Here is a 22190-nt window from a genome sequence, read left to right on the forward strand (position 1 = left end):
TCACAATTAGATAATTCTAAGCCATCATTATACAGTGTGTCCACAGAAAGACAAAAACATTCCGTGATTATAAACTGCTACAACTTTGTAACTACATAGGTTGGATAAAAAGTTATGGCAACACTGCTGTCACATGACGACAGTGCGTTCGAGAGCTGCCAGCTGTGTGGACATGAACAAGGACTGTTAGATGAGTTAGTGCAGCCAGCGGCGACAGTACTGTCAAGCTACTGCAGTGTGTGTAGAACGTTGACTTTCATAGGGACAGTGCGAGTGCCCTAAGATCAAGTTTACAAAACTAGAGCAACGTTCCTGTATCAAAATTGAAATGGCACATAGAGCACAAGAATGTTTTCAGGGACTGCGTGAAGCATGTGGCGATGCAATGTTGCCATATTGCACAGTGGCATGATGGGTTAAAGCGTTCCAGAAAGGCCTTGTTGGACCAGTACCAAAAGGAAGGTGACGACTTTCTTGAACGAATCGTCGCTATGGACGAAACCTGGACTCGCTCGTATGAACCAAACTTGAAACGCCAATCAAATGAATGGAAGCATCCTGGTTCTCCTCGTCCAAAGAAAGTGCGCCCTACACAAAGTGCTGTGAAGGAGATGTGCATTGTGGCGTATGACATTGATGGGGTAATACTGCACCATGCTGTACCTCCAAAGCAGACAGTATACATGGACTACTACTGCAGGTTCGTGCAGCACCACCTTCGTCCAGCGCTCAGGAGAAAACGACGACACTTGGTGGTACAGAACACCATCATTCTTCTTGAAAATGCAAGGAGTCACACCACTGCTGCTGTCAAGGATCTTTTGCGCCGCTGGCAATGGGAGATTCTGGAACATTCACCGTACTCACCCAATACGAGTCCATGCGATTACGATCTCTTCATCAAAGTGAAAGAACCACTGCGAGGGACCCGGTGCAATACCAGAGATGAACTTATCCATGCTATAGGGCAGTCAATACGGAACATCAACAAATATGGATGCGCTGATAGTGTACGACGCCTTCCAAACATTTGGAAAAAGGTGATAAATAAGGGGGGCGACTATGTTGAAAGTACGTAAATGTTGTACCCCTGTGAATAAAGCCATGTCAGAAATATCGGACTGTTGCCATTACTTTTTATCCAACCTTAGTATGTGTATTACAAAATTCATATCGGTGCCATTAAAAAGAACAGCTCAAAGAATTTCAGGCAATGTGTAATTGTAATTGTTGGCAGAAAACAATAGATGGCACCATAGGAAAAAAAGACACTGTTTCTGCTCTTTCGCTTGTCATTGTGGCATTGTTGGATAGAAGCAAATTGTGTTAAATGGTGTGAATGTTTACATTTCAGTGTGAATTCTGCAGCATTTATGAGAGAGTTATGGCGAACCCACAGGAATGCACAGTTGGTAGGTATTGTATTGTCAATAGGTGCTGCATGCTGAAACTCCCATCTGAACGCACGCTGAACTCTCGCTACACTCCATGTGCTATGGTACTCCAATACATACCAACTATGTTCCTGTGGGTTTGCCATAACTCTCTAAATGCTGCAGAATTCACACTAAGTTTTGAAATGTAAACATTCACACCATTTAACACAATTTGCTTCTATCTAACAATGCCACAATGATAAATGAAAGAGTGATAACAGCATTTTTTTTGTCCTGATTTAACACTGTTAGAACCACCGTGTCAGCATAGGGAAAGTCGGTGCCACTATTGTGCAATTCCCCCACATGATATACAGAAAGCAGGGTCAAATAAAGGGTTTTCTCAACAAAAAAGAAAGCTGATCAAGACTGCTAGTATTAATGACCATTATCTTCGTGATTGAATATTACATAAGAGTAAATCAAGGTGTGTTACCTATTACTTACATAATTAGTTTGGTTGAATTTTTACTAATATAGAGGAAGAAATGATTTTTTCTTTTTTATGTTCATGTCAAACTATATTATCTCCATAATATTTTCTAAATTACAATACAGTCTGATGTAAAAATGATTTCAAATATAATTTATTCTGATAAATTAAGTTCTTCTAGTAATTAATAATTTTAGTATTTTAATTTATCTTGCATAATTGGCATATAAACAGTTTTTCTTCTCTCCTGAAAAAACTACATCAGTGGACTTAATATGGTTTGTAACGGACCTCAATTAACAGTAACTCCACTAACTCCCAAATCCTTGCTATTGTATAAACGTTTCAATAACTAACCATTCATTCTTGTGTTGTGTAATTAGCTTTTAGATGGGATGAACTTTGCGTATAAGTAATTTTTCTGTCACCTTCATTTCTTATTAATTTAAATAGCTTAAGATTGTCAGCATAGAGTAAATATTTTGAATATTTAATAGCGTTAGGTTAGCCTTTGATAAATAATAAAAATAACTGTGGTCCATTAGAAACTTGTTCTACAATATGATTACAGAATAAAATATGTCACTAAAATGTCAAGCTTATTAAATCGATATTGTAACATTATTCATTCTTACCAACAGCAGTATTACAAGAATTGTTCCTGATCAATAACTTGAATGTTCACTGCTGTAGACGTTGATGCTGGCACTTTTATGAAAGATGGACAAGTTCGTTTAGACATTTCATGTTTGCTGTCTGTCTGACTTTCAAAGGATCTTATACTCAACATTTCAGCTGGTGAAGACTCAGATTTCTTTGACTCTCGCATCTTATTGATTTCTCTAAGTTTCCTCTCGTAAAATGTTCTCGGTGCATTTTCAGGTTTCTTTTTAACATAGAGACGTAACACTTTTTTGGGTTTTGGTTTGAATAACTTTCTCCAATAAATATAAAAGAAACAAGCGAAAAATATTAACAAAGGTATTAATGACAGGAGTAAATAACTTATCAAAGCACTTTTATCAGTAGCACTAGTGAGTGGTGAGTCAGGTACCACAATTGGAGGATCGAGATCTAAACTAACTTCACACTGGAATGAAACACCGACATTTCCATACTGCTGATAGAATCGAGTGCATGACACATCAGGTTCATATCCACATCCATTCACATTCACATACAATGGCAGCGAGCCATTTATCACCTCTTCAGAACTGCTATTAGTTTGTGTATCATTACTTATATCGACGTACAAGCTATTTGCAGTTGAATTCCAGACTGGATAAATATTATCAATATTAAAATCCAAGCTATCGTTAACATATGTGTAGTTTATCATGTAATTTACATAGATCTGTGAGCAGTTATAAACAGCTGCTGTGCAGCTCTGACGACAAGATGTCCACAAGCACTTTGAAGTACCATTTAAGTTCCTTACAGTTGTAGTCCTACAAATAGCAGGTGTCAAATCAAGAGACAAGGTAAGGATTGTTGAGTCTGTGAATAGCGCCAAAGAAATTATAGCAACCGTAAAGCTGATTATGATGAGGACTGCACACAGTCTAGCTTCAAGGTCACGTAACCAATCAGGCTCACGACACCTACGGTCCTTCGCCCGACCCATCCCGGATGGTCAACCATTACACTGACAGCTGAATAAATATGGATTAAAAATCTATCACGATACACAAAGCTGTATAAGACTTTCACTTAACACTGCAGCTATAACGAACAACAACATATTAACACTGCATCTGTAACAACAAACAACATATTCTTTAGAAGTTTCAAGAAACGAATATTTGTGTCAAAGTCTTTTGCAGTTACCAAAGCACCTCGCAATACTACACTCTAAACTCATACTAATGTATGTGGGTTAGCGTGGTGTGACTACAGCTTCCTCCCTCCCTCTTCATCCAGCAGCTTTTAGTTGTGGTTAAACCAACATGACATAATCAATAGTGTACTTGTTTGTGGCATGCCAACGCCATAGCAACCTTCATGACTGATCCCTATCATGTCATGCAAGCTCCAGATTAAAAAAGATAAGTGACCACAATATGACCTTCAAGTTACACCTAACAGATGGCTAGTGGAATAAATTATTCAGTGTGCATTTTAAAATCGGCAAGGAAAAGAGTTTGAAAGGTGAAACATTGCATGGTATCAAGAAATAAAAACTCTTAGAGCATGCAGCAGTATTTAGTTAAATGGCAAAGGCCATAAAAATATTCGAGCAAAGTGCGTGAATGTGGCTGGAAAAATATTGCTGATAACATCTGTCAGCTTCGTGGCAGCAAAGGTACATGACCAGCTTAAGAAACTTCAACTTTGACATTTCCCTCTGCACGAGAGACCGTTTACATGAAGAAAGAAAGTTTGGCATAATACTTTTCACACAAAAAAAAAGCAGGTATCATTAAATGGAAATGTTAACATAACTTGTGTTAGGGCTAATTTAAAATCAATACAAGAGCCCCACCTCACACGTGAGACTCAATACCAAAGCACAAAACAATGATACGACACTTAGAGCCTTTTATCTAATGAGGACAGCATGTCCCCATTCTACCCTTCACTCCAGAAACAATCAATTTGTGTGTTACATTTTCAAGGCTAAAGACTCAGTTTGTTTTGTGAAGAGCAACTTACGATATTATAAAGCCTCAATTGAAAAGAAAATTTAAGTAATTATTTACACAAAACTGATAGTTGGGTAACTCAGTTGGTAGAATGGAAGGTCCTGGGTTCAGTCTAGGCTAGCAGAAGGAATCTTCTCGTTGCCAAACTACCATAATAGCTCTGGGGTCCTCTCAGCCTTATGCCAAATTTAGTATTAATTCATTACTATCATTGGCGACAGGTGATGAGCTTTAACCTTAGCTTAAAGAAAATTGATGTGAACGCAAAATGTCTTTAAGTTCTTCCACGCCAATCATATTGTTTTCCAACAATCAAAGTTTAATTACTGTATGTTGTTGGCAATTTATTTTCATCTCAACTGTCGCCCATGATACCGATCTAGTAATATAAAGCCTTTCCCAGGGGTAAAAAGCGGTTAGGAACACAGTGGTGACTACACACCTCATTCTAGTACCGAGGTCATGAAAGCAAAGAGTCTGTCCCTATGCCTTCCACGCATCCTCATAGTGTCTGAAGAGAGGCTCATTCTCGATTACAGTAACAAATACGATCATAACTGTATACAACATATTACCGAAAGATAGGTTATTGGACAGCACAGCAATTTCAATGGACCTTATTTTCGGAACAGGATAATATCCAATCCTTGAATGGTAAGAAGAAAAATCAATCTCCTTAAATGTATCCAGCTGTTTGCTGACAACACTATAGTCCACTGTATTCTATTCAATTGTTGTTTTTTTTTTTACTCACATTGTCGTGGTGAGGGGGCTTAAACTTGTTTAAGCTAACAAGTAACAAAGAGGTACCCACATAAGCTGCATTACCACCAATGCAGTCCGACTATATTTTTCTGTTTATATTCATAGTCCCTCAATGTAAAATTCTCTGGAGGTAAAATAGTCCCTCAATCGGATCTCTGGGTAGGAACTGCACTGAGAGATGCCAAGAATCGTACTAAAGTACTTATTTGGAACACCAAAAGTCTCACCGCCCAGTCAATCAGAGCCAAATTTAATATTGAAAAGAACCATATAATGAGACAAAGTGGCAAATATAATACTAAAAGGATTGAAGTATGGTAAGAAGAAAAAGATGAAGAAGAAGAAACAGCTCCATAAATTTTTAACTGCCAGCAGAGAGGAAAAACACTACTACACTACTAGCTGCTGCTGCTGCTGCTATGGCGCTACAGCCCGATTTGAGCCTTGACCTCCTCAATGCGTCTCTTCCAATATTCTCTATCTCTGGCCTTCGTTTTCCATGCCCTTATCCTTAGTATCCAAAATTCATATCCATATTTCTTTGCCTGAGTTGTCTCCTGTTTAATTTTCCAATAATCTGAGGCTTCTCTTTTGAGGTTTCGAGACAATTGTATTTTTACGGTATGCAGTTGTCAGCTGACACGCCCAACCCCCAACCTGGAGGACCAGGGTTTCCCTTTTTGTCTGGATCATCATACTAGACCTTACTGACAAGGGTGCCCCTACCAATAGCTACACTACCGTCAGCATCGGTCTAGTGATCATCTGACCACGCAAGCCCCACCACTTCGTCAAAGTAGAGAAACCAACAGTGGGGAAAACACTACTAGGGAGATCTGTTAGGCTTTTGACATGTTCAAGGCAGACTTCGATTCAACTTGTTTCACATTGTTGGAAAAAAAATATATAAATATAAAATAGAAAGTTCTGATGCTTCTAAGGTTAAATTTTTTCAAAAAAGAAAATATCAATACAGCACAGAAGCCTAGCAATGAACTTAACAATTAATAACAAAACCCAAAAGAATGATAAATATAATAATGGTGGAATATATTTATTACAATATCAGTCATGGTCATAAATATACTGGTATTGGACAAACAAGACGTAATTTTAAAACTAGATATAGTAAGCATGGCAGAGATTTTGAATATAATAGAACTAAATCGAAGTTTGCTACACATTTAATTAATATAACGGACATGAACAGCAAGGAAACATTAATCATTTTGAAATTAAGTGATAAAATTATACTAAATGCTACAGAAGAATCCTATACAGGGTGATTCAGTGACTATGTTACAAACTTTTAGGGATGATGAAGAGACAATTATGAACAACTTTCATATGTTGTTGTTGTTTTCTAATGCCAGGTGTTTGACAATAAAATCATTTGATCTCTTGCACTCCAATATTTTTCAAAGATATTATCATGGTCAGCCAATGAAAAACAGATTTTGAGGTGTTCCGAATCCATTGCTTGGTTTGAGTTGCACAATGGGCAGTTAGGGGACTGATATATTCCAATTCTATGCAGGTGTTTGGCCAAACAGTCATGGCCTGTTGCCAATCTAAATGCAGCTACAGACGATTTTCGTAGCAAATCGGGAATTAACTGTGGATTGTGATGCAGAGAGTTCCATTTTTTCCCTTGAGATTGTGTTATCAAATTTTGTTTGTTGAAATCTAAGTATGTAGATTTAATAAATCTTTTCACAGAGTAATACGTAGATTTAGTAACAGGTCTGTAAGTAGCAGTGCTGCCCTTCTTTGCTAAAGCATCCACATTCTCGTTTCCCAGGATTCCACAATGGGATGGTATTTAACCACAACTTTGATATAGGAACCTATGTCCGGAAGCATTTCGTTTGGTAGTAAAAAGCCAAGATGTGTTAGTCAATGTAACCAGCTAGATTCGAACTGAAGGACATCATTTTGAAGTTTGGTTGTAGACGGCTTATTCCTGCGAATGTTGGTGATTTCTCATAAACATGGTATAAGCTAGTTGGCATCATAAATTATATTTTGATTGATTAAACCTTGAAACTTGCTGATATGCATTTCATTTATGGAAGAGCAAAAGAAAATGGAAGGAAATTTGCAAGGTTTCATCCATCAAAATATCATTTACTATGCTGATCAACTTAGATCATGTATATGAGAAACCACCAACGTTTGCAGGAACAGATCATCTACAACTAATCTTCAAAAGGATGGCCCTGAGTTCGATTCTAGCTGGCTACACTGACTAACATATCTACACCTGTAACTATGAAATGGGACGTTTCCGGACATACGTTCTTATATGAAAATTGTTCATATTGATGACCTCTATCATACCTAAAATTTTGTAACATAGTCACTGACTCATTCTGTATAGCAAAATATTACAATCGAAAAGATAATTTAATAAATTAAGTTATAGATAATCTGTTTTACAATATATCGGAAATTAGTACCATAAACTACCACCAATGCAACATTACAATATATATAATTTGACCAGAAATAATTGTAAACAGCAGATGACAGTAGGCCTACACTTTGAAACATCATACACGACGCAGCATAATCAGCTGACCAGTACGCAAGTAAATTTTAATCAAACATTTGTTTGTGATCCCCCCCCCCATTACCATACCAGTAATTAACCCCATTCGAAAAATACAAATGCCTATAAGATCGTGAACAACGATAATTTTACTCAAAACCAGAAGATACCACCCAACTTGTCAGGTTGTGTCAATACACAAAATACCCGAACATAGTCCTTTGAAAATCCCAGTGCAATTTATGAATCTCTGTTACATATGGAGAAAATTGGAGAATGGCGCGCGATCTCTTGTTTACAAATTATTGGGACAATTTTTTTAACACAAAGTTAATTCTAATGTTGATTGTTCAGACATTTTATTTCCTTTCATTGGGCAGCTCCCCTCTCAATTATTTCCTTTGGGGGGGGGGGGGGGCCGCTAAATTATCAATCTATAGGGACAATCCCAAAACAATTGATGAATTGAAAATGGTAATCAGTAATTACATAAACTCTGTGACGAGAGAAACTTTAATTAAAGTTTTCGAAAATAAATTAAAGCAAGTGAATTTGTATCTTCAAGAAAACGGTAAACATTTTCAACATCTTCTTAAATAAATTAAAGCGAGTGAATTTGTGTCTTCAAGAAAACAGTAAACATTTTCAACATCTTCTGTAAATAAATTAAAGCGAGTGAATTTGTGTCTTCAAGAAAACGGTAAACATTTTCAACATCTTCTGTAAATGAATTAAAGCAAGTGAATTTGTGTTTTCAAGAAAACGGTAAACATTTTCAACATCTTCTGTAAATAAATTAAAGCGAGTGAATTTGTGTCTTCAAGAAAACGGTAAACATTTTCAACATCTTCTGTAAATAAATTAAAGCGAGTGAATTTGTCTCTTCAAGAAAATGGTAAACATTTTCAACATCTTCTGTAACGGGCAAATTGTATATTATTTGTTTATTGTTTATTTATTATTTATTTTCATTTTTTACTTCATACATTATTGTTGCAAAACATTATAACCATACACTAGCTTCCACCTGAATTTCCAACACTAGCGGAATCTCAACTGCACACCATACACTAGCGGCCATCGTTGCCACCTGAATTTTTCTTCCCTAGCAGAATCTCGGCTGCACACACGGTGTGGAGCGATTTCTCGATGGCACTGTAGTACTGATGATGTAGTGGTGATAGTAACAATGACGATAGTATTAGTAGCTGTAGCAATGATGATGATGATAATAGTAAGACGATGATGATGATGATGATGATGATAATAGTAACAATTTTGCTCGTTTCTGTTTCCTTTTCGAGATAAAAATTATTTTATAATTATGAAACATTTCATAGAATGTTTTGGGAAACCCATTGATTTAATTCCCAATATGCTCAGTCAATTTAAGAGAGCAGTGTATTATGATAATAGATGATTGAAAGAATTTTAGTTTTGTCGTTTCAATATGCAGAAATTTGATCCTAACAAATATAACATTATAAAATTCCTTTGCAGAACGAAAGATTACATTATTTCGGATGAATTTTTTTTCTTCCAGAATGCACAATCTTGTTGAAACGATATTTTTTCCTGAAGAACTACATTGTCACTGGGATATTGTATCTGTCTGCAAGCTGGGATAACATCATCACGAAAAATCTTAGATATTTTTCAGAGTTTGAGTTACCTTCTATGAAAAATGGACCAATTACGCTACTTCCAACCCACACATTCACTTTCTGAGGATGCTGTGTGTATGCTTCTGCCATCCAATGAGAGTTATGAGGAGATCAATATAGACAGTTATGACGATTGACACTACCATGTAAACAAAAAGTTGCCTCATCAGAAAATATGACGTGCCTAATAAATTCTAGAATTTGATTTTCCCTTTCAATTAGGGTTTCACAGAACTCACTTCTTCTGTCAAAATCGACTTCACTTAGTCCTTGCAAAAGCTAAATTTTGTATGGATGCCATTTCTGTGATCTCAACAAATTCCATACTGATGCTGACTCATACTGTATTCACATCCCACCTCTCTAGTAGATTTATGCGGACCTTCTTCAATGGATAATAATATTTCGAGGACATTTTCTCCACCTGTAACATTCTTTGGTCTTCCACATTTTGGTTTGTCCTTTAAGCTTCTAGTTTCATTGAAATTTTTCACTATTTTCGAAACTGTAGATTTATTTTATTGGGTTATTTTACGACGCTGTATCAACATCTAGGTTATTTAGCGTCTGAATGAAATGAAGGTGCTAATGAGTCCGGGGTCCAGCACCGAAAGTTACCCAGCATTTGCTCGTATTGGGTTGAGGGAAAACCTAGGAAAAAACCTCAACCAGGTAACTTGCCCCGACCGGGATTCGAACCCGGGCCACCTGGTTTCGCGGCCAGACGTGCTGACCATTACTCCACAGGTGTGGACGAAACTGTAGATTGTGTTATGTTTCTATTCTGATGTACTTCATTGAACAAATCACAAACCTCCTGTTGATTCCTCCTCCTATCCCCATAACCATCATCAGGACTTCTATTCTTTCCCATTCATTCACAGTCTGGTATATAGTCACGAAGCTTGACTTGTTGAGGGTAGTAGGAACAATAGACTGTGCCAGTACTATTTCGCATTGCCTGTGATGAAGCGATAGTAGCAATCCTAGTGGTTAGCAACTATCTATGGAAGCATATTCCCTACGTATTGACCTTCGTGACTGTATATTACTAGACTGTGATTCATTGAGGAAGATTTTCAGCTCAAGAATAAAAACTGTTCATTGTTGATTAATGTTAGTGTTTTGTTTAATTTCATGGCCTACTCTTCATGATTGTAGATATGGGATGGAACAGATCAGTCATGTAACTGCGAGAGGCCTAGGCCCAAGTTCACGAGTGATCATTAAAGTTCGCAGCTAACAACAACAACAACAGAAAGATCTAAATTGAAGTTCAAAGCACTGATATAAACCTATCCAATTTGTTGTTAACTCTTTACAGAAACAAGATTACAGTTCCGTGATACAAACACAGAGAAGGTGAAAAAAGTATTATATCAAAACAAGTGTTTCAAATGGGGATATAAAGGCCAGAATTTGAAAATTACAAGTTCAATTTGCATAATTGAATCGTCCCATGCAGAAAGGGCTTCAGTTCATTAGACCTAGTTTTGAGGAAGAAAAAAAAAAAAAAACGCTCTGTGCACTATCTTATGAGTTCAAAGCTTATGAAAAAAATCACGGTTATTTATTGACCTAGCATGAATGGAGTGTTTCAACGACTTTGAAGTTTTTTAAATGACCAAAAAAAAAAATGTTTTGTGTGCTGGACTGAAGCCCTTTCTGCATGGAGAAAAATATATTGTGACAGCCGGGTGTCGATCGCACGTCCCACAGAGGGCGGGGAGCACGAGAGACGGGCGACGAGGCGGGGGAGGTTGCGCGCACATCTGGTGCATGCCGAGAGGGGAAGAAAGCCAACTGCGGAACGAGGTGAAGGAGGAAAAGAAGCACGTGACAGATTATTCTCGAAAACGAATTGTCCAGAAACGGAAACATCCAGAAATCGAAGGCTCGCGAAGTGTTGCCTAACAAATAAAAGGAAGCCAGCCTTCGAGAGGAGTTCAGTTTTTGGACAGCAAGCCAGTCAGTCTTGTGTAGCAGTGAAGCCAGCTTCGAGACCAGAGTTCGACTTGTGTGTGTCCGCAACTGGGGGAGTGTCCTGGCGAGTGCGGCGTATCTGGAGTCTTTGGTTCGACGTGCAGTGGACTGCAGTTGGGGGACCTGAGTTCGAAGTTTAGTGGACTGTCTCTGGAAGACTTGGGTTCGATATACTGTGAACTTGAGTGAAAGAGCTAGAAGGACTAGCCAAGGCAACGAACTGTGAACTGAGAACTGACAGTTCTATTTTGTAAATAGTGCTTTGTGAACATTAGTTAAGATTAGCAGTACATTGTTGTTCCCAATAATCCAAGTGAATTGTCATTGTCGTCTGTGGAGTGCAATAACGAATACTGTGTTGCTGTGTGGAGTGGAAATCCCATTGTTGACGGGAGTGTTTAAATTCAATTATAGAAAGTGATTATTGTTGTAACAATAAAAGTTACATTATTCTTTTGAATTAAAAGTTACAATATCTTTACATTTTTTTGTATTTTCTTGAAAAAAAATGAGCATGATTAATTATTTCATTGAGGTAATGGTTATAGTTTGGGGTTGTGAAAGAGTAATGAGCATAAAATAAAATAAAACAATTGGTGCTGAAACAATATTAATGTAAGCAAATTTTAGAAATTAAAAAAAATTACAATACACTATCTATTTCTTTAGTAATCTTACTCTTCTGGGTCAACAACTTCACTTGTGGACCAGAGTGTAATTTCTGATTATTGAGATATACCGAAGTACATATGATATTTCCGTGCAGGAATTGTGCGTTTTCATTTGATGAAGGATCTGTAGAGCAGTGTGTGTTGGACATTGTGCCACTGTCACACATCTGTGACACAGTGCACGAGGGTTGGCCACTAAAGGGAGACTAAGAGGTGGAGCTTAAAGTGAGAGGATTCAATCCGGCATCAGAATTGGAATCCGGTGTGGCTTAGTGGACAGAGTGTCAGCACGTAGAGCTGAAAACCCGGGTTCGAAGTCCGGTGCCGGAGAGAATTTTTCTCCGTTCCACCGATCCTTCATCATAGAATTGCTGATGTTCATTAGGTACATAAAGGAGTAATCTAGTAATGTCATTTATTTTTGTCGCTTTCACTGGAATTTTTTCCATTGGATATGCACGGTTTGATGGAAAAGACGTAATGTGTGTTTCATGATATCAATAAACTGGGATGTGATTATGCATCCACGTAACTGGATATTGTATGAAAACTGCATCATTGTGTCTGATATCAAAATGTACTTCTTATCTCATGGTACCGACTTCGGTACAGTTTCTTTTACACTACATTGGCTACCAGTTCTTGAAATCCAAAATGTCCTCAATTTGGACTGCACATACCTCAAACTTCGCAGATGCGCTACTTTGTATGATCAGTTCAGTTATTTCATGAACAGAGTACAGTCGACCATATCTTCTAAGGGGCTGTTTGATTGTAGCAAAATCTCTGTCGCAGGGCAGAAAAGAATGACCTCTTACAGGAAAGAATTGCTCTGTTAAAAATATGAGCAATCTTGCTAAAGTATGGTTCTTATTCTGCCCTGCACAGTTATCGGGAAACAAATGTAGCTCTGTAATTTCAGAAAGAATGTCTTGCAGATAATTATATAGGAAAGAACATACCTCATTACATATTTTCTTGACAATACCCTCATGATAAATGCATATTATAGCTTTATTTTTCCTAATGTAATGAATGCAAAATATGTTAACAGTCAACTGCCGCAAGTAAAATGTTTCCTGGACAGGAATAACCGGTAAATAAATATTTTGCATAAAATCTATTGCAAGAGATAATACATGGGGTTGATCTTTAAGTTCGTTATAGAATTCCCTAGGCTTTGGTTTGTGCAATATTGTCTCAGCCAATGCACACCATTTTACTTACCATTAATATGGGGATGTCGAAGTTTAACTTTTATCCAGTGTTTCAATAGTAAAAATATTACTATTATTATTATTATTATTATTATTATTATTATTATTATTATTATCATCATCATCATCATCATCATCTTTGCACAAATACAGATTCTTAGCAAGAAGGGCTTCAGTCCTGGACTGAACTCCTTTCTGCATAGAACTCTGAGCCTGACGCTTCAGTTTCCATCTTTCCAAGCATTGGACTGAATACCTTTCTGCACAGCCCGACGGAGCCACCCATAAAGATATGATTTCCATTGATATCTCGTTTTTCAAAATTTGTGACTTAAGTCCTTTCTGCATGGGGCGATTCAATTAGTTTTCACATGGAAATCTAAACAAATATATTTGAAAACTAAAGTAAAGTCTTTTTACTATATGGATGTGGAATTTGGAAAGAAATAGCTGAAATCCACAAGAAAGCAACTGAAATATCACTACATATGAAAGTTCAAGATCACACAGAATGAGACTATTGAACATTAATGTAAAGTCTGTTTTACTATATCGATGCGAAACTTGGAAAGCAATAACTGAAATCCATAAAGAAATATCAAATCCACATAAACAGATGCTTAAGATTTATTACGGAAATTTGAGGCCAACGACTATTTCAAATAAGAATTTGTGGAAGAAAATGTAGAAAAATGGGATTTAGAGAGAAATAAAATATAGAAAATGGAAATGGATTGGACTCCACTTAGAAGGGAACAACAAAATATAGTAAAGGGAGCCCTAGAATGTAACCCTCAAAGGGAAAGAGGACGAGAGGCAGATCTAGAATCATGTGGCATGGTACAGTAAGGAAAGAAGCTGGAGTGAAATGGAAGCTTTGGCAGGGTACAGAGATCAGTGGTGTGCTTTCATACAGGCCCTCTGCTCCCTAGAAGAGTGACGGGAATTACTGTTACTTTTAACTATATACTCCCTTGCTAAATCATTTATAATAATCATTGAGTGATAGCAATGTTTGCTAACTTACCCCTCATCGTAGAGACAACAATATGGCACAGATAAATCACGTAGGAAGGTCCACACATCCTGGTAAGTCCAATCCAAAAGAGGACTTACACGCATTACTTGTGGCCAAGTTTCATCCGTCATCTGAAATAAAACACATAAACTGAGCTCAAAGTTAAAGTCTTATAATGCGTTTATTCTTATCCTTTTTTTGCTGTCCTGAGTTATAGCAGAGGCAGAATAAAATGGTAGAGAGATCGCAGGGAACAATTCCTCTTCTCAGGGTTGCCAATTCTTCCACATTTCTCCAGGATCTTTCATAATTTGCCTGCAGTATTTTACTGCAATATCTGTCTACTGATGATTTTTTCTGGATTTTTTGAGAATTCTTTGCACCATGTAAAAAATAATAATTAATTAATAGAGCCAATATTTGTATGCAAAATGCACGTTTCTTGCCACATATCTAAACATACAGTAGAATCCCGATTATCCGTCACCTTATTGACCGATTGGCAGATTATCCAACTGTCTTTCTCTCGCTGCTTTTGCTGTAGAAAAAAAGAAGTAAGACTGTACCTAATATTACGTACTTTTTCTAGAGAGGGTTATTACATGCCTTCACCCTGCAGCATTGCTGCCACTGCCGGTAATGGGAAAAGTTACTAGGAGTGTTTTCCCAACTTGTAAAATAGTCACTACCTGCTTTCAAAGAAATGATCTCAAGAACTTCCGCACAATTTATGGCAAACTATTGCACCATTCCGTCCTTGTCCTACTGTTCCAGTGGCCCTACTGTATAACTTCTAGATCATTAGATCTCACAATTGTTCATTGATGATTGTCAGATCTAATGATACAAACGTGTAAAATAATCCCTGTAAACGAGTTTTCACTTAAACACATTTCAATTATTCCAAAATCTGTCAAGAATTAAACACACATTATAATCACGATTTATAAAACAAATCAATATTTAGATCCAATCGTGAACGTTAAGTCAATTTTAAATTGGAGTCCACACTTTGAGTAAATGAAAACTCGTACAGTAGATAGTTTTAGTTTTAAATTTTAAAGTTTTGATATTAATTTATTTTGAATATATTTATGATTATACTTCAGATTCAGCTTGTCACATGTACATAAACGAGGTTATGTTATTGCAAACGAAAGTATCTGATGATACGATAAGTTCAGCTTGTCACATGTGAGTCATTCCATGTCAAATCGAACACCTACAAAACATGACAACTTAATATTTGCTCCAATTTTTTTTTTATATATTCTATTGATGAAATTAAATAACCCATGTGTAATTTTTTCGGGCTGACACAATTATTTAGTCATTTATTAAATGTTACATTTTCCGTACATTTGGATGCAACATATTATGAAAATGGTTATACTGAAGATTCTATAAATCGTAGAAATTTCGTATTTATATCATTTTAAAGTGCAATAATTGCAGTATTATATACTAATTTTTAGTGTTCAATCAAAATATAAAATGGGCCCCTTTTAGGGGGTTATATTTTTTAAATACGTTTTCATATATCAGGGACTTACTTCTAAAAAGGGGAAAAAATATCATTATATTCTTTGAAATGTTTTACGTAGAACTGCGTTGGTTTTAGAACTCTATTCGAATCAGAAGTCGCTGTGCAAATAATTTACTGATGGTGTGTTCGGGTGGGAAGGCTCGGATTGAGTGAGACCACGCGCCGGAGCATACAGCGACAGCAGCAGCGAGAGTGACTAATACATTATCAGTGGTGTGGTGTTACTTTACGTAAATAAACAGATAACCTCTAGTTCTAAAAACACGTAATGTCCCTTCAACACTTAGCAGTTTCCCTTTAATTTACCTAACAATAATTCCTAAGTCTTTCGAAGTAGGTATCATGTTGTGTTGTGTGCATGTCAAATCAAACACCTGTATATGAAACGTGACCATTTAGTATTTGCTTAAATCTTCTAAAATATGTTGTGCAGATCAAAATAAAAGGTCTGTAATTTTTTCTGGGATCATACTTTAAAATTTTATTATTTATACTCTTTTAATTATATGACAAATTCATCCACGACGCAGTATGAAAATGCTCATTAAGATTCTATGCATCATAGACATTGAGTGTTGGTGCCATCTGAAATGGGAAGAAATGAACTATTATATTAATTCTTTTAAGTATAAGTTGAAATACAAATAGGGTTGTTTTAGAGGGTCACTTTTTAAACATAACTTAATGTTTTTTTTTATAACAGCTTACTTTAAAAACGCAAAAAAATATACGTACAATCTATTATATTTTACATAGAACTACGTTGGTTTCAGATTGATTTCGAGTAAGAAATAACTTCAAAAATAAATGTCACCACGAAGATGAGTTTGGGATTTGTGCTGAGTGGCATTTTTTTGCTACATCACATGGAAAAGGGCCTTGTGATGGCATTGGCGGTACCGTTAAGCGGCTTGCTATGGAAGCTAGTCTTCAACCCGGTATAGATCCTATTGTAACACCAAGGAAACTGTATAACTGGGCTGAGAAAAACATTTCTAATATTGCTTTTAAATTTTTTACCATTAGTGAACACAAAAAACATAGCAATATTTTCTACTCAAGGTACCAACAAGCAGAAGTGGTGCGAGGTACCTTACAACTTCATTCTTTTGTTCCACTGACAAAATCTCAGGCCATGATAAAGAACTATTCCCTTCAAAGTGAGAGCAAAGTGGTGGACATTAAATAGAATTGATATTGGTTGTAGTGAAAAGTCCTGTGTTGTGTAAACTGTAGTTATTTTCACAAGTGTATATTTTACAAAAACAATATTTAAATACAGTGCTGTGTTATGTAAATTACGTAAAAGAGTGATATTCTAACCGTGGAACAATGTAAAGTGGTCACACGACTCTCATCCGGAGCTGCACCTGCACATCATCTTGCAACAGTACTTATGCAGCCCGCAACCTCAAGACGCACAGCTTGGTGAATCATTTAATTATTCTTCAATGGCTCGAAGTAGAGTTCTGATTTTTTTAAGGGCGGTTAAAATAATTTCAAGGTATTTAAGGATTTTTTTCTGTAATTTTAAAGTAAGTCGCTGCCATTAAAACATGTAACACCAAATATCGTAAGATGAAGATTACATTTGTAAAAGGTTTCTTTCAACCCATAAGCAGTGCTGACTAGATCAGACACTATGGACAGTACTCTATAACAGAGTCGCCAGTATGAAAGGATAATTCCAAGCCTTTGGTGTGAGACGAACTTGATAGCTCAGTGGTAGAGCGCCTGACTGGAGAACAGGAAGTCGCAGGTTCGATTCCCGCTCGAGGTTGTGAAATTTTTCTTTCATACCATGGCATGATTGTGACTATAATAGTATTTAAATTCATATTTTTTATACATTTAAATGTTTTTTAAAACAAAGTTAACAACTTATATTTTTATATTATTATGCGAAGAATAAAGTGTATACTGTCACCTTCAAATTGAGACAAAGAGCAAATCTCTGTGATGATTATTAGTGGAGATAATCACGTTTAACAATAATGATGCGCGACCTATTTCAGAATCTTTGATAACACATATCTATTACAATAATCGATATAGACAACAATAATAAAACCCGTATTTATTTTTTCAATCCATAGAATGTCTAAAATTTATTTTATCTAAATCGGAGACATGAAAGTCAATTCCAGGCTAAATTTGTGCGACTTGACGTGGAATGACTCATGTACATAAACGAGGTTATGTTATTGCAAACAAAAGTATCTGATAATGCCATAAGTTCAGCTTGTCACATATACATAAGTGAGGTTATGTTATTGCAAACGAAAGTATCTGATGATGCCATAAGTTCAGTTTGTCACATGTACATAAATGAGGTTATGTTATTGCAAACAAAAGTATCTGATGATGCCATAAGTTTTGGCGAAAATGTTACCACAAATAGCCTATACATATTATATAACATGTAAAGAGTTTTTTTTTCTTAAGATGTTATAATTTGATAAGTCACTGACGAAATTAAACACACTTAATATGAATCTTGACCATAGACTTATCTGAACCTTTCCAATATGAATTGTAAATTATTGCCTCTAACTACACCACCTCACAAGAAAAGTGAGAAGCAGAAAAAATAAGCCTAATTTGACTGAACTGGTGAAGGGAGGAGACTAAAGGTGATGGGAGAGTCTTTCCATCTATCTGTTACTTCTAGCTACCTTTACTATAAATCACATTGATACAAACCTGAAACGAATTCAATGATTCCGAATACGGATCTGTTCTTCTTGTGCCCATAAGAACTGCCTTTAGTTGAGGTTTTTCGTTTAATATATCTCCAAGAGCATGTTTAATTGGGCCAGGCACTGTCTTCAGGTCTAGGTTATACCTGGAGAAAGGGGAAAATTATAAACAATAATTTACATATGATGTTCATTTGAAAACATTAATTTCAATTCTTTCAAAAAAGGTAAGAGTTGGATTAAAAACCAGTCTTTCATTCTCTCTACACAAAATGATTAATGTAAATAACTTGAGGTGATCTCTCAGGTTGCTGTAGTAAGGAATGGTTCCTTTTAATATGGATCTGATTTCCATTAGATGCAGAGCTACGAGGCGCGTCCATAAAGTAACTTTCCCATTCGTCCCACAGCTAGCAAACCATATGTTGCGCGAAATGACTGTGTGTACGTGATAGATTAATGTCCCGAGTCCTCTCAGTAGCTTCGTAGCATTGGTTGAAGATGGACGCTCCTATTCCAGCTCCCACTGTGTGTGAAGTGCGATCAGTGATAAAGTTTTTGAATGCACAGGGCATAGTGCCGATTGAAATTTATCATCAGCTGTGCCAGGTCTACAGCCCTAATGTTATGAGCAAGCAGATGGTGCGTTGCTCCACAATATCGTCTGTGGTAATGGTTGGCCTTCCACTGCACTCCTCATCATGCACATTTTGGCATCCTGCTGAAAATTGTCTACAGCAGCAATACACCATCTGCTTGCTCATGACGTTAGGCCCATAGACCTGACACAGCTATGACCTGTTTGCATTCAAAACCTTTATCACTGATCACCCTTTACACGTGGCAGGAGCTGGAATAGGAGCGTCCATATTCAACCAATGCAATGAAGCTACTGAGAGCACTCGGGAAGTTCTGCTAGTGCATGTGCCATGCCAGGACATTACTCTATCACATACATGCAGTCGCTTCGCGCAACATATGGTTTGCTAGCTGTGGGACAAGTGGGAAAATTACTTTATGGACATGCCTCGTATCAAGGAAGTTTTTATTTCTGAGAACTGTACTCCTGTGAATGTTTCAAATCTCGAATGGTAAACAGACAACAATCAGCTCTTACCATTATCTGCGCATTTCGAACTGGCGGACCAAGGTCAAGCAATGGACTGGATTTGCCACACTTGCTTATCCCATTCCTGGACCATACTCCTCAACTAAAGTCAGCTAAAGTGCTTCAGTTGTTACTCATGCATGGTTTGCACATGACCTTGATCAGTCAGTTCGAAATGTGCTGAGTATAGTTCTGTTTGAGGTTTTGCTATGTGCAAATGATCTTGTGAGTTTATTTTGTTCCATTCATGATGCTGTACATATTTTCTAACATCGAATATGGAGAGATCTTCGAAAATGTGCTATAGACAGTATGTCCACCCACACCTGTCACTGTTATAGTTTTTTGTATACCTCTGGAAGTAAAATATTACTGACTACAATATTTCAGAAACATTACGATATTATCTATATGATTTCTACATTGAGAAAAATAAAGACTACAATCACAATCAAGTCCACTTTTCAAGTCATGATTGCCTTCATATTTACATACCTCTTCACTGATTCTTCAATAAATTCTTCAACTTGTGGAAATGGGTCTCGTGATTTTATGTATACTGCATAAAGCGATTTCTTCATACACGGAAATTTTCTCCGCATAACAGCTGAAGCTAGATGCAGCAGTGCTGTGCAATCCTTCCCGCCATTGAAGCTTATAAAAACTTCTGATGGATTAAACTTATCAAAGCACTCTTCAATTACCTGAAGTCAAGAAAACATTCCAAATACATTAAATTACCAGTACTTGTTACGTACATGATTATATTATCTTACATTAATTTTCACAATTTCATAAATGAAAAAAAGCTTAAAGTAATTTCATTCAAGTACAAATTACCGTTACAAGAGCTTATTACTGACAGTTTAGCAACAAAATATATGATCTACACATTACAGACTAAATGAAAGAATAAATACATCTGTATGTTAATATTTAATACATAATAACAAATATGTACAAAATTATTACTTGATATTCTGTCAGTAGATGGTTAGACTATGTGTATCAGGATATAGATATCTACATCCTTTTAGATATACCATTACATGTTCTGTAATAAATCCCACTTCTCTTAGGTTTCTTTGGACAAGTGAAACAAGTGAATTCTTGTCGCTTGAATGAAGACAACTGTGACGAAGCTAAATATATCAATATAAAATTTTAATGATAAATATCAGTGTTTGATTTGTCATTTTCCTACAAAGGCATATGATTTACACTTGCCTTCTCTGCTCAGTATCGAAAATGTACCATACTTCAAATTCTTAAATATCTTATTACTAAACAACGCAAAACATGAATAATTACTTTAGGTATTATTAAATTCTGAGCATTAGATGCACACATATAATTCTTACAAAAGTAGACTTAATATATTAACAAAAACTACTTAAAATGAAACTCAATATGTAATACTAACCTCTTTACACTGCAGAAACATATAACAGATATAGAATGTAAAGCCTGAAAAATTGTAACCTTAAAAAATTCCATTCAGTAAGATGTAATCATAATAAATATTATTGTTAACCAATGCTGAGTTTTTGGCAATAAAGCCATTATCTCTCTTGCTCTCCAATATTTCACACACATAGTGAATTTAGAGGAGAAGACTGGATATTGCTGAAGATGATTCTGATCCATTTCTTCCTGAAGACTGCACAATGGACAAAATGATGAAGAAAAAAAATTCCAATTTTGTTCAAATCTTTTGACAAACAGTCATGTCCTGTGAGTAATCGAAAGGATGCAGCTGCACTTTTCCTTGGATACTCAGGAATTATATTGTATTGTACATTGAGACACTTCTATCTTTTATTATTTGAAATTTTGTGGAAATGGTATATTACATCTTGATATCTTGAGTTGATTAATCTTTTAACTGTTGAAAATGATAAAGTTGACATGGGGTTTTGTACAATTTTACTTCCTATCTCAGCAAGATAGTCAGCCGCTTCATTACCAGATAATCCACAGTTTGCTGGTTACCAATGAAAAACTATCCTTTCGTTAAATTTCTTCAGATGATGTATAATTTTCCAACAATCAGTTATTTTTTTAGTTTTAGGTGACAGATTGACACACTGTTATAATAGTAATAGCTGCTCTAGAATCAATGAATATAACAACTTGTTGAAAATATGAGCTCCAATACAACAGATTTTTAAGTGTTGAATAGACGGCTTCAACTTCTCCATCAAAATATACCTAGGTAGCTTTGTTAATTTTGTGTGACAATATGGACATTCACAAATTCGTTTCTACGAAAGGAGGAGGAGGAACAGGTACAATTATCACATCTGGCTGAGATTAACAGTGTATGAGTACTTATAAGTGGGGGGAAGGATACGGCATATCATTCATCTTTCCCTAACCATACAAATCGCACCCCTAATAATAACAATCTAAAATTATTAATAAAACTTTATATCTATTTTCAATGCTATAATACTT

General features: G+C 36.1%; 1 protein-coding gene across 2 annotated transcripts in view; it reads right to left on the minus strand.

Moving 5' to 3' along the window:
* Positions 1-22190, minus strand: part of LOC138713378 (FAD synthase-like) — a 97211-nt gene that overhangs the window by 20491 nt on the left and 54530 nt on the right. For both annotated transcript variants that reach the window (XM_069845446.1, XM_069845445.1), the window contains exons 4-6: positions 20229-20437; positions 18630-18771; positions 14390-14511 (exon numbers count right to left, since the gene is read on the minus strand). In XM_069845446.1, the coding sequence (XP_069701547.1) occupies positions 14390-14511; positions 18630-18771; positions 20229-20437 (473 nt within the window). The remainder of the gene's footprint in view (positions 1-14389; positions 14512-18629; positions 18772-20228; positions 20438-22190) is intronic.

The sequence above is a fragment of the Periplaneta americana genome, chromosome 14 (assembly GCF_040183065.1).
Source record: "Periplaneta americana isolate PAMFEO1 chromosome 14, P.americana_PAMFEO1_priV1, whole genome shotgun sequence".
Lineage (NCBI taxonomy): Eukaryota > Metazoa > Arthropoda > Insecta > Blattodea > Blattidae > Periplaneta > Periplaneta americana.